At 47.1% G+C, this 13929-nt stretch overlaps 1 protein-coding gene across 1 annotated transcript in view; it reads left to right on the top strand.

Moving 5' to 3' along the window:
* Positions 1-704: 704 nt before the first annotated feature.
* The window catches only part of RPRD2 (regulation of nuclear pre-mRNA domain containing 2), a gene marked incomplete at its 3' end in the record, with an annotated part of 13549 nt that continues 324 nt past the window's right edge, over positions 705-13929 (top strand). The window contains 11 exon segments of the mRNA XM_009575415.1: positions 705-843; positions 2226-2355; positions 5212-5312; positions 6533-6610; positions 7940-7992; positions 8797-8923; positions 9559-9734; positions 10412-10697; positions 11157-11432; positions 11710-11913; positions 12582-13929. The exon segment at positions 12582-13929 is cut by the window's right edge and continues 1 nt beyond it. Of these exon segments, the coding sequence (XP_009573710.1) occupies positions 705-843; positions 2226-2355; positions 5212-5312; positions 6533-6610; positions 7940-7992; positions 8797-8923; positions 9559-9734; positions 10412-10697; positions 11157-11432; positions 11710-11913; positions 12582-13929 (2918 nt within the window).

The raw sequence follows: 13929 nt of genomic DNA, 5'->3' as shown, positions 1-13929 counted from the left end.
TGGAGGCTCTTTGCTTCACGGCATCAACCTGTTGAGGATTTGATGATTAAACCAAACTAAGCCTTTGCACGTATCCTCAACTTTGCTTTCCTGACAAGGCTGCCTTCTGTGAAAGATCTTCATTTTGAACAAACAACTTGCTAAATTATCCCGTAATATCGGTAGGTCAGCGTAGAGCTCATACGGTCAAAATGTTCCTGCCGTAAGCTTTTAAAGCAAGCTCACTGCACACTGGGACTCCTGTGCTAGGTGGGTGCTGGACCCAGGTCTGCTCGCTTGGTGCCGATTCCTCATCCGGGATCGAGCTCTTCTGCAGGAAAGGCGTGCGAGAGCATGGGCGAGAGTTGTGTGCAGAGAGGAGTCCCGGAAAGCACCAGCGTTTCATGCCCAGCTTCCCATAGGCGAGCACGCCGTGTCATTCCTGAGCAGGGATTCTCTGCCTTATAATAAGGCTTTTGAATAATTGCGTTCAGTATGCTAAAAATGAACTCGCCCCCTATTTCTGTGGCTGCGATCCTACTTAGATGGGCTCCTTGCCAGAAGTCTGTCGGTGGCCACTGACCCTCTTCTCTGCCTCGGAGAGGAATGTTAGAAAAGAGGGAGGCGATATTTAACAATTAGTTTCCAATAAAGGCATGTGAGCTTATTGTTGGCTGGAAAATACTCGTCTAGTGGCTTTTCCTTAGGCATGGTCTAAGGCGCGAATGAGTTTTGTGAAAATCCTGGCTTTATTTCTGGTTGGCTTTGAGCAGGAGGAGAGCGCGGAGCTGCCGGAGATTGAGTCGCCGCGGTGGGTGGTTTGGGGTTTTTCTGCGACAGGTTGTGAATGCAAGAGCGGTGTCGGTAAGGGTAAGCTCCCACCAAGGGCTCTGGACCAGGGATGATGCTAAGAGCTTCCTGACAGGAAACCCGGAGACCAGGATAGCCATGAGGTGCAGCTGTGCCGCAGGAAGAGGCTCTGCCGAGGTAGGGACAACTGGAAAATGAAGTGGGATAGAGAATTAAGGGATTTGTAGATAAAAACTCTGATTACTAATGCGGCTGGGGTAGAGCTGGAGGGGGATGTAACATGGGGAAGGTAGGAGTCTGATAGAGCTCACGGGCACGTGAAACAAAACCATCTATTGTCACTGTTCCTATATTTAAATCCTCGTGTTGTGTCGTTAAATGAAGTGAAGAAGCTAATTGGCATGTGGATGAGCTTACTGCGCTACAAGCGCTGTTACTGGCCAACTGAAGAAGAGGTTTGATGAAATAATTCAATTTGGAGCTGACTATAAGGAAGATCGGAGGTGCGTTTGGAGTACGACTGCGGGCGGGAGGTCTGGGTGGGAAGGTCAGTGCCGGCTCAGCGGGGACAGGGGAGGTGTTTTTGGAGAAATCGATCTCTGGAGGAGAAGGGACGGGGATCCGGGGTCCTTTGTGTGCAGTACAAAAGCTGGTGCCTGGCCGGTGTTAAATCGCACGTCGGAAAGGGCCGTCCAGGCAGCCACGTCTGAGGAACCGGCAGCGCTTATTAAACATATTAAATAAACATTGGTTTATTAATAGGAGGCATTTAAAGGGATGTGGAGAAGGTCTCTCCCTGTCTGTAGTTAGTGCCCTCTGGACAGCTATAGGTGCGTGCCTGGTAAAACCTCCCCGATAAAGCTGCCAATCCTGGAGACCGTTGTGAGCCATTACAGCTTAAAAAAAGGGAGATTTGTGGATGATGATTCTTAGAAAATATGAAGAAGTGGCCTCTAAACTATTAAGCGATAGGTTGCACCGAGTCAGTAGCCAAACGGGGTCATGCTGGAGCTTCAGAGACCAGACCAGACACGCGCTCTGGAGCGGTTGGATTTTTCCGCCTGCAGAAGTTTGTGCCGTTTTGTGTTTGGCCTCTTACCGCGGGCGGTGCTGATCTTTCTGGCTGTACGGTGCCTTTTGCAACACGGGTATCGTAGAAGTAGCACGGGGTCAGCGGCTTTTTGTGTCCTTTCTAAGCCCAAGTCAGAGTCAAGGCTTGATGTTACCAAACGTTTCGTTTTTGGGAAGATCTGGAAATGATTTGTAAATTGAAGTCTTCCTCTCTAGTTTTGACCGTTGGACTTGCCCTTGGACATGCTATTGACGGAAATGCTGGAAAAAACCCCAAAAGCAGGCACTTAAATGTTGTTATCAAAATGCGGCTGACGTGACTGCTTCTACTTGATGATGAATCTGAATTTTCTTTTTGTCTTTAGCTGCCTTTCCTCATCGACTGAACCTTTTTTACTTGGCCAATGACGTCATACAGAACTGCAAGAGAAAAAATGCGATTGTCTTTCGTGATACGTTTGCAGAAGTGCTTCCTGAAGCTGCTTCGTTAGTGAAGTAAGTAACGATGTGTTGGAAGGTTGAATGTCTCGAAAAATGTGGATTTTTCTTCTAACATCTCAGCAAAATTTCAAGGATTTTGTTCGAACAACTGTGTGGGTTTGAGCTTCTCTACAAGGAGTGTGCTAGAACGGGCGTAGAGCTGGCTTTTAATTTGCGTGGGGGTCTCATTTGAGTAAAATTATCACGGGAAGCGGTGCGAGGGGCAAGTCTTGCACCAATACGTGCGTGCCCGCTGGCTCTGTCCTCCCCTGCCTCCTCGTGCTTGTGTGCAGGCGGCAGTGGCTTGTGCTGCTGCTGGGGGGGGGACGGTGGCCGACTCAGGGGAGTGCTTGCAGCAAGGAGGGGTGCGACAAGACAGGGAGGAAGAGGAGGAGGAGGTCTTTGCGGTCTCCAGGGATCTGCCTGTGGTCGACCAGCACGAGAACAAGCGTCGCAGATGCCAGTCTAATCCCTGCCTGGCTTCTGCGAGCTTCTCTCCGGCTCCTGTGCTGCCGTACCCATCTGCTAAAACGTTATTTCAAGGTAACGCGTTCTCAAAGGTGGTTTTGTGGGAATTGGAGAATTTAATTTATTAGAGTAGTGTTGGATGAAAAGATCTGGCACGTGTCCAGGTGGGCCAATGACGAGCCCCGTCCCGTCGTTACCCCCTGCGAGGCAGGTTGCCCTGCTGCCCTCTGTTTCGATTTCCGAATCTTCCTCAAAGCAGATGGTCTTTAACGGGCAGGACATAGTAAAAAAACAAAGCAGCTTCTTACTAGTAAAGTGATGTTGCTGGTTTGTGTGTCTTTGGAACAGAGTTTGAAATGGCAGATGGTTGAACGTAGCATGAGGCAGGGAGAAGGTTAAAGTTGAGCTGCTCATTAGCTTATATTTAAATGTGAGTTGCCAGAAGAGAAAGTTGAAAATACCGTTAATAGATGCCAGCAATGAGGAGGAGGGAGAAAAAATTCTGGGAGTATCAGCTACCACAGCAAAAGAGAGAAGGAAAAGCTACAGCAAGCATTGCAAGAATACCGATCCTTTGATAGCCCCAAGAGGCTTTACCAAGCCCGGTCCGATTCCAGATATTGGTATAGAAATGATTAAATGGATAAAAGTTCTGTGAACTTGCTGCTTCCGTCACACACGGGGGTGTGACTTTCCTACCCTTTATGGACCCCGATGGAGGATTCTTGTCTCTTCCACCTCGCTGGCCCTGACAAGTGATGTCATTCTGTCTGTCCCTCTGCAAAGTTTTGCGTGGCCAGGGTCGGCAGTGTCACTCCACGGCAGAATTTCGGTGACCAACCTTCCTCCAGTCGGTTTAAAAAGCAGTAAAAGTGGCTGAAAAAAGCGTCGCTCTTTCTTAGGGCGTTGAGCTGGAACGCGAATGCAGCAGGGCTCGAAGGCGAGTCGGACGGTGCTCAGCTCCGTAAAGCACCCTTCCTTCCATAGCCCTGCCTGGCAGAGCACCCACCGCCCGAGGGTGCGGAGCAGCTCCCTTGCTCCGGGTTTGGAGCCCTGCCGTGGTGCCAGCTGCCGGCCGGGTCCCACAGGGAGCAGTGGTGGCAGCTCCGCTTTCCAATTAGAGTTTATTATTCTGAGCTTGAGTACTCTGGTGCAGTCAGTTTTGGTTATTGGCAGGATTCAGGGTAGCGTGCTGCCCTCGGAGTGCTAAATTTGGGGCGCGTGAACTTTAATTTGGGTTGCTTTGCAGGAAGCGCTCTTCGTTTGGGTGATTACAACTCTACAACGACCTGAAAGGAGGTTGTAGCGAGGTGGGTGCTGGTCTCTTCTGCCAAGTGACAGCGATAGGACGAGAGGAAATGGCCAGGGGAGGTTTAGATTGGACATTAGGAAAAATTTCTTTACTGAAAGAGCGGTCAGGCCTTGGAACAGGCTGCCCAGGGAAGTGGTGGAGTCACCATCCCTGGAGGGATTTAAAAGCCGTGTAGATGAGGCACTGAGGGACACGGTTTAGTGGAAACGGTGGGGTTGGGCTGACGGTTGGACTCGATGATCTTAGAGGTCTTTTCCAACCTTAATGATTCTATGATTAGCAGGGTGATGACTGGTCTGGTCATGCGTTTTTCCTCTTATCCCAAGAGCTGTTTGCAGCCTTGCGTTGACTCAGGGGTCTGGGGAGAACATGCTTTGAGAGTGGTTGCTTACAGATGTTTTATTTGTCCATTATTTTCCTTGAAACAGAAGCACCTGGACGAGGTATTTGACACCAGGCCATCTCCTTTTCTTTCTTTCTTTGGAGATTGTTACAGATGACATTGCTTAACTCCCAAGGCTGATGCTGCTAGGCACAGAGGGGATGTGTGATCAGAGCTGAGTGGGAGAGCTCGTCTTCTTGATGAAATTCAACACCACTGATCGCCTGCTATACAGTCACTGCTCTCTGAAGTAGTTGCTCTTCTCTGTGAAGAGAGTAGTGTTTTATTTCCACCCCCCGCCCTGGAATAATCACTTTTTTCCCCAGAACATCCATATAGAAAGCTGCTTTGGCAGAGTAGCAAAAAATTTTTTTCCCGTGAAGAAAGGCTTCAGAGAAATCCTATTGGTGTTCCTACTGCTCTGAAACCTTCTAATTTTAACCAAAAAAGGCATGCCCATGGCCCCGATCCGTTACGATACGGCAGTGTGCGTATGCTTAACTCCAAGCGTATAGTCTTGCTGCCTTGGTTTCACTGGGACCCCTTGCAGTAGAACTAAAGTCATCACCTGGACAGAGAACTTCCCAGTCTGAAGGGTCTTTTCAAGTTTTGATTTAAACACATAATTATTTACATTATTATCCATTCTAGAATCACGAGAAGTTACCATGTGGGGGTAAAGAAAACCCAACATGCTCTTCTTTTTCAGGGATCCATCTGTTTCCAAATCTATCGAAAGAATCTTCAAAATCTGGGAGGACAGAAATGTGTACCCTGAGGAAACCATTTTGGCACTAAAAGAAGCTCTGAGTAAGTTACTTACCCTTTGCATTTCTTACCTTACAAACTAACACATGAGCTTGCGTTAAAGAAAACGTCTGGAATCGCTGAGTAAAATGAGTTTATTGTGCGTATCTGTTCTTTCTGCGCTTGCACCTAGCACAGACTTTAAAGTAGCGAGGTGTGGTACGTGAGCAGCACTGAATTCATCTGCTTTCTAAAGACAGCTTGAATCCTTTCACGTAAGCTGGAATTATTCCAGCTGAGATTAAACAGAACGTGAAGGTAAAGTGGTCCTACAAGTCCTGAACACGGTGCCCTGGCAGAGGGCTTGTGTCCCTTTGAGCGTGAGCCGACTCTCAGCTGCCACAGCGGGGCGAGGAACAGAGGCGGCTTCCTTCCTTTCTGGCCTGTTTTAGCAATAAGTTGTTTTTACTAATAATATTTGCGGTGTAGGAAAGAGGCTGGAAGCAAAGCTGGAGGGTGAAATACCTCGAGTACTTATGAAAGGAAACTCTGCTTAAGAGCTGAAATGGCTAATGTTAACTGGAAACACGTGTAGTCAGTTAAAACCAGAAATTAGCCGATACTCAAATACTTGAAGGAAATTAGTCCACATTTCTGCTTTCCTTGGTTACATCATTAAGAGCCAAAGGTGCTTCAGGAAATCCTCACGTGTGGTTTTGAGAGCCAGTCGTCGTCATGGCAGGAGAAACACGGTGTTTCGGGTTCAGGCTTTGGCACGTGAAAAGGCTTTAGTTGGGCGTTGCATGGTGAGAAGTGAAGTTTATGCATACGTTCTGAAATCTCTAATTTTTGTAACTTGAAAACAAAAATCTTTCAGATTACTTGTAAATGAGGTATTGTGGCTATTTTCCTGACTTGCATTGCTTGCCTGTTGAATGCTGATTTCATAAAAGCCTACCTAAAGAGCCAAGCGGTATAGTTTTATTTTTAGGTGCTTTGTGTTTTTCCTTTTTACTCTGGTCATTATTGTGATTTTTTGAACTGTCTTAGTGTGAGGGCAAACAGAAACTTGATTTAAAAATGGAAGACCTTCCCACAGGTTGCTGTATTCCTGAGTAAACTTAGGTTCTCTTGGGCATCCAGCAGCTCATCTAAGGAAGTTGGTCTAGGTATTTTAAAACAAATTTCTGTTCACTCTTTTACCGTGCAACCGTATGGCACCAAAACCAGATTCTTAAAGGAATCCCATAATGCCAGACTGCAAAAAATGAAATGTTTTCCAGGTACCACTTTCAAAACTCAGAAGCAGCTGAAAGAAACTCTGAACAAACAACCGAATAAGCCGTGGAAGAAATCGCAAAGTAAGGAAACAATGTGAACTCTCTGAACTAATATAGAAATTGCCTTTTTGAGGAACAGAAGAAAGGCTAGCCCAAACCGGGCAAAGTACCTGGACTAAAACATGAGCCAGCATGCGTCTTCCAGGCTTGTAAAGCTCCTTACAGACTAATATGTAAAGCACCAAGGAGTTGTTGCTAGAGAACCACTTTTTAAAGGAATGAAGTATGAAAAATAAAAAAAAATCTTTATGAGAGCAGAGGTTATGAACAGTAGAGGAAAAAGCTGGTGGAACCTCTTGAAAACTGGCCTTAGACTATTCAGAGATGGAGAGAAGACAGAGAGAACCGTGTACTTTTGGAGGTGGACAGTACCTTCGTGCTCAGGAACACATCTTCAACAGCAAACTAGGTGCTAGGATAAAAGAAAACTGGAAGCTGGCAGTGCAGATAATGAACTTTGGCGTCCGACAGTACCGGCAGTGCAGTCTAGCAGGAAATGCATTTATAATATACCAATCTTACTAATCTCATTAAGAGGCTAAAGCCTTGAATGGTCCGTAAAGCGAGATGGTGTAACAGTAGGTGTAAGATGTGGTGTGCGCCCACCTGTACAAGTGCTGAGATCAGAAGGTTAACAAAAGAGTTTGGAAGCGTTTATTACTTGGCTTAACATCACAAGCTGCTTTCCCAAATAAAAATGTGCTATATTCAGCATGGATGAAGGGTTTAGCATTTTGCTCCTTATCAGATGTTTCTCCTGTTTTGTCCAGAAACCAATGGATTTAGTGTCTCTTGACAGTGGGATTCGTTCCCCCTGCTCTGTTAATGAGATGTCAGAATAGAGGTGTAAGAGTTTTTAAGGTTGAGAGTGTGGTTGGGCCTAGTAAGTACCGAAGGGAGAGCCCGTCCGAAGGAAACGCTGGGCTGCGTCTGTCAGCTCTAAGTCTGGCACTTGGGAAATAACGTTACCTTCCTTGTGGAGAGGTATAAACTTATCGGGTAAGGCTGTTAGATCAACCCTTGCAGGGACTTGTCTTCCCAACGGTAGAGCTGGAAAAGGTATGCACAGTACATTTTTATAGCGCGTTAAAAAAAGGTAAAAAGTGATAGTATAATGTGTTGACCTCAGTCACAATCTAGCTGCACGTGACCGTGTCCCGTTTAGCTAACGGAAAGCCCAGAGCATTGAGGGACATCTGTGTGGAGGGGAAAATGTAATGAGTAATGACAGCCTGCAAGTCTTTCGTTGAATCACGTTAAAATATTTTGTATTAGAACTGCCTTTTGTGACTTACTTTTAGTCGGGGTGTAGTTCCTTGGTTTCTTTATACTTTTTCTTTATTCCAACAGCATCCACAAACCCGAAAGCTGCTTTGAAGTCCAAGATTGTTGCCGAATTCAGAGTAAGTCTGCAAGTGGAAATATTCTGTTGCACTAACCTCCGTCCTTGGGCTGTAGCTTTCGCATAGCTTACATCCACCAGCAGCATAAGCTTGATGGGAAGCTCTAGCGCTCCGTGGCTTTTTGTTCCTTGGCGTATAATGCCTGCTAGACATTTCAGCTGTGAGTTTTGTTAGGGCTGCCACCCCTTCTGTGCGCTGTTACAGACAACAAGGCACCTGGAAAGCATTCGGAGCGGTGCGGAGGCTCCCCACGGAAACACTGGTTTTTATTTGGGGTAACCTCGTAAAAGAGAGCAGTTTACCTTCTGGGGAGCTGTGTGAAATCCACGGGTCCTACGCTTAGAGGGGCTGGCTGTTACGGACGGCGCTGACTGAGGCATACGGTCAGGTTGTCCTAGTGAAGGAGGAGTTTAGGGTGGCTGAGGAGTTGGTGGCCAGACATTGATCTAAATTAGGTCCCCCAGAGGAGTGCGGTGTGTTAATGAAATGCATGAGCACTAGTAGAGAGAAAAAAAAAAAAGAAAATAAAAAAGGCCTGTCCCTACTCTTAACCGTCATAGCCCGGAGACTTGTAGAATTGCAGCCCCTGCCTGAGCCCAAGTCTGCTGATCTGTTTGACTTGAGGTTAAAAATCCAGAGATTCGCACAGTTCGTTTCTGCGTTGGCTCTCGTTCGGAAATGGTCTTGAACCAGCGCGTTGTTTTTCGCTGAAGCAGGTCTGCGCTGTTAGCTCTGCGCAGCAGGGCTTCTCTTCCGCGGAATGTGATGAGGATGCTTTTCTTGTTTGATTTTTTTTTTTTCCAGCCACAGTCTCTCATTGATGAATTGCTATTATATAAGCGCTCGGAAGACCAGATAGAACTGAAAGAGAAGCAGCTTTCCACTATGAGAGTGGATGTGTGCAGCACGGAAACGCTTAAATGCTTAAAAGGTAAAAAGATGGCATATAATGTACAAAACCCGACGTAATTGAAGGAGGTGCAAATACGTATCCTAACAGTTGTAGGAGCTCCTCGGTTCTGCTGAGCCTTAGACCAGAAATCAGATTGTGTCTGTAAAATGCCAAAATTTCAAAGTGCAGTTAAGAACCACCAGGCAGGAGCCTAAAACCTTTGTTAATTTGAACCTGTTCCTAGAAACCCGCGAATACAGAGCTCAAAGAAAGCAGAAGTGATGAAGATGTATTTCATGCTATTCAAACATGCCTTCGTATATCGTAAAAACATGCATTATTCTTAATCTGTTCAGAACTCCTTAAATAATTTTGGATTTAAGTTAATTAAGGCATCCATCATTGGCTACAGTTTGAGAATGCCAACTGTGAGTCCAACAGCAAGCAGCGCCTATCCGGGTTAAATGAACTGAGTTACGTTGAGCCATATTAGCAGGAAATTTGATTGCAAAACTGCAGATAGCTCTAGCTGTGCTTGGTAATCTGTGATTGCACTCTTTGAAAACGATCACAGTCGTGGCAACTCGTAGATGTTCTGAACCCCGATGATGTTAGGAACCCTTGGAATACGGTAACAAAGGAAAAATAAAACTTAAGTGTTAATCTCCTTGCAGACAAAACAGGAGGAAAGAAGTTCTCCAAGGAGTTTGAAGAAGCAAGTTCAAAGCTGGAAGAGTTTGTAAATGGCTTAGACAAGCAAGTGAAAAATGGCCCCTCTCTTACTGAAGCCCTGGAGAATGCTGGTATATTTTATGAAGCGCAGTATAAGGAAGTCAAGGTGGTAGCAAATGTAAGTATGCTTTTCCTTGATCCTCCTCAAGTGGACTGATGTCTGTCTGTGTTTGCTAAGCATCTCAGAGGCTAGAAAACGCCTCATCTCTCTATTCACAAATGAAGAAATTTGGCGCGATTGTTATACAAATGGTTTCAAAAGAGAGCAGAGTTGAGGTGTCGGGCAGGAAAAGGAGACGCTACAAAAATCCATGGGTCAGAAGCTCAATTCTTGTATGTTGCTGGAATTTTGTAGCCCCTCTGCATTTTTAAATGGGGGCAAAATTACAGGTAGTATAATAAATCCTAAATTCTAGAAACTGCACAAGTTGTGATCAATATGCAAACTAGATGAGCAAATGAAGAAAGAATTCAGTAAAGCATTGTAAAAACAACCAACCCCCCCAGCCCCACCAAAAGAAAAACCCAAACAGGCAGCATATTTGTTAAAAAACGGGTTTTTTTATGGAAATTGTTTTAAGTCACTGGAAAAAGGTTTTACCTTCCCCTTTTTTTGTGGTTCTTGCTCTGCAAGTCACACTGAAAAGCTGAGTTCTTACTGCAGAGGTCTCACTGCAGAGTACAGGTAATTGGAAATGGTTTTCTAAGGCCGTGTGTGCTTCTTCGTTAGGGAAGTGATTGAGGCATGCTCTCTTCCTCTAAAAGATACTCAGTCCAATGTCCTTTCTTTCTTAGGCTTATAAAACATTTGCTAATCGAGTGAGCAACCTGAAGAAAAAGCTAGACCAGTTGAAAGCAACGCTTCCTGATCCGGAGGAGTCTCCAGTCCCTTCTCCGAGTATGGACGCCCCATCTCCAACAGGCTCTGAGTCCCCTTTTCAGGGGATGGGGGAGGAAGATAACTCCCGGTCTCCAGTGGTCGGAAGCCGCAAGACGGTATCTCCGGAGCCTGTGACAGATAATCGGGATGTGGAAGACATGGAGCTCTCTGACGTGGAGGACGATACGTCTAAAATTATTGGTACGTTCTGCGGGAGCAGCAAAGTAATAGTTGTGTAGAAATTACATCGAGACAAAACAACCCTTCCAGGCCTCGTTTGGGATGTAGCGGATTGGCAAAGCCCTTGTTGGGCTGCGGGTTGGTGCTGTTGGGTTTCGATCTCCTGCCCCAGTCCCCTGTCACAGGCGGGGAAGTCCCGATCTAGCCGTGATTGTTCCCATCTCCCAAACCACTCATTGAAATACATTTTTACATAGCCTGCGGGAATCAGACCTTATCAGTGCCTAATGATGAGGATCCCATTGAAAGTCCTGTACCCTTTGGGGACAGAGAATCATAGAATCACAGAACGGTTTGGGTTGGAAGGGACCTTTAAAGGTCATCTAGTCCAACCCCCCTGCAATGAGCAGGGACATCTTCAAATAGATCAAGTTGCACGGGGTGATGTTTTTGGTTTTGTTCTCCCTCTCCCTGATGCAGTGGAAGAGAGGAAGGAGAAGCAGGCTGCTCCAGCTCCAGCACCCGCCAAGACTGAAAGCGTCCCCAAAGCGGTGCCGTCTACTGCTGCAGCAGGCACAACTTCAGTGACGGTGACGACGCCTGCCCAAACTCCTCCGACTCCTCCGGCTCCGAAGGCAGTGAGCGCAGCGCCCGTCCCTCCGTCGCCAGCGCTTGCGTTGCCCAACCTGGCCAACGTGGACCTGGCAAAGATCAGCTCCATTCTTAGCAGTTTAACTTCTGTAATGAAAAATACAGGTGAGTGCTGAAGCCCAGGTGTTTGGTTAATGGAGCTAACAATGGAGTTTTGTTTTGTAACCTTTTTAAAGCTTTAATTGTCTCAAAATAAACGTGAATGAGTTACTACTTAAAAGATCTGGCTCAGTCTCTCTGACACACGACTGTCGGCTTCGTAAGCCTCTCCTTGCTCACGCTCAGTGAAGCTCTGCTGCAGTTGTATCTGTGGAAAACTTGAGCCAAAAAAAGCTTCCGTTAACGAAGCAACGTACGTGAGTGGTGTGTGCTTCTGTCCTAGGTGTCAGTCCCGCCTCGAGACCTTCTCCGGGAACCCCGACGAGCCCAACAGCTCTTACTAGTGGCCTGAAGACTCCTGTCATGGGGACTCCATCTGCTCCTTCAAATCCGTTAGCAAATATTCTCTCCAAAGTTGAAATAACTCCTGAAAGTATTTTGTCTGCTCTCTCCAAAACCCAGACTCAGACTGCACCAGCACTGCAAGGTACCGGAGTGGGTCTTGAGGGAACTGTGTATTTGATGGCAGTGGCCGTGCTGAAGCGTGCTGCTGTGCTTAGCTAAAGCAAAAATGAAGGGAGAAAAACTTATTTGGAATGTATTACGTCTTTGGCAAGGGCAGATTACTTTTTCTCAGGTAGCATACGTGTTACCTGACAGTAACAGTGAGTTTTATTACTTTTCTGTACATCTTCGGGTTTTTGCTGTGACCGAAGCGCACTTCGTGGAAGGGCACCGAAGGGGACGGGAGACCCAGAGGTCTTTGTGGTTTCCCTGTGCTTCCGAGAGCGCTTTTTTAGGGCAGAAAACTGCCCAGAGGTGCTGCTCCTGCTTCTGCACCTTGCGTATGTAACCCTGGTGAATAGTGCAGTGTTTTTTACACCTGGCTACAAAGCCAGGATGAGTTATTACCCGACTTACTCAGATGTATGTTGTAATTTATATTTGTAGATCAATCTGAGCCTCTGGCAAAAGTTTGCACCTCGGTGGGTGCTAATGTCAATATTAATGCAGCAAACTCCAGTCATTTTCCTCGCTAAAACGTGAAGTCATTTTAACGGTCGGAGTACAAATACCGAAACCTTTCCCTCGACAGCGGCTCAGGTTGACTTGCCTCTTACCTGAATATCTGAATGCAGCGTTCTTTTTTTCCAGGTTTGTCATCCTTACTTCAGAGTGTTGCTGGAAATACCGTTCAGTCAAGCGAAACTGCATCGCAGAGCACTTCAGCATCTCCAGCCAACACGACTGTTCCTTGCGTGAAGGGGAGGAATATTCCTTCCAATACTCAGTCCTTCATATCCAAAAGTTTTGGTTACTCTCCAAACTCATCTACTGCTGAGGTTTCCTCAACTTCAGTTAATAAGGCTCCCGTTGGACATGCCCCAGGGCTGTCAAGCTCCAGTTTTAAGCCGCCAACCAATTCCCTGGGATTTTCCAGTTCTCACCCTCCCAGTCCTTCTTCCCTTTTGCCAACAGAAACCTCACTGGCTCAATCCTCCGAAATTTCAAAAGCGAAGCTGGAATCGGAACCCCCTTCTCCGAGCCTGGAGATGAAGATACACAATTTCTTGAAGGGAAATCCTGGCTTCAGCGGTCTGAACTTGAATATTCCAATTCTCAGCAGCTTAGGGTCCAGCATCGCAACGGAAAGTCACGCATCTGACTTCCAGCGTGGTCCTACCAGCACTTCCATGGACAATGTCGACGGAACACCGGTGCGCGACGAGCGAAGCGGGACGCCCACCCAGGACGAGATGATGGATAAGCCGACGTCAAGCAACGTCGACACTATCTCTCTGCTGTCGAAAATCATGAGCCCCGGTTCTTCTACTCCCAGCAGCACGAGGTCACCTCTTCAGAGCCGGGACGACGGATATCCCCAAGAACTTTCCAATTCCGTGCACACCTACCGGCCCTTCGGCCTCGGCAGAGAGTCTCCGGCCGGCCTGTACAAGCAGTCTGCAGACAGCATGGAGATACCCTCCTCTCTAATGGACTCCTCCCAGGAGAAGTTTTACCCAGACACCTCTTTTCAAGAAGACGAAGATTACCGCGACTTCGATTACTCCGGGCCACCGCCATCGGCCATGCTAAACCTGGAGAAGAAGCCCGCCAAGTCTATCTTGAAATCAAGCAAACTCTCTGAAGCTGCAGAATACCAGCCGGTCCTGTCCAGCTACGGTCAAAGATCGCAGGAGTTTGGCGTGAAGTCGTCCTTTTCGCAGTCGATGAGGTCTATTCTCGATCAGAGCGAGAGCTGCGACCCGCTGGCGTCGTCTCCAGGGATGTACGGGAGCTACGGCCTCAGGGGAAACGACTCCACCTCGGACGGCTCCCCTTCGCCCAGCAAGAACGACGTCTTTTTCACACCGGACTCCAATCACAACAACTTACCGAAATCGGTGGTGCACTCTGGCCTCTCGCAGAAGCAATACCCGGACTCGCCCCACTCGATTCCCCACCGCTCGCTTTTCTCTTCTCAAAACGCCCTCTCCAGCCC

This window comes from Fulmarus glacialis, unplaced genomic scaffold (genome assembly GCF_000690835.1).
Source record: "Fulmarus glacialis isolate BGI_N327 unplaced genomic scaffold, ASM69083v1 scaffold39943, whole genome shotgun sequence".
NCBI classification, from domain to species: domain Eukaryota; kingdom Metazoa; phylum Chordata; class Aves; order Procellariiformes; family Procellariidae; genus Fulmarus; species Fulmarus glacialis.
This window is presented reverse-complemented; position numbering and strand designations above follow the sequence as displayed.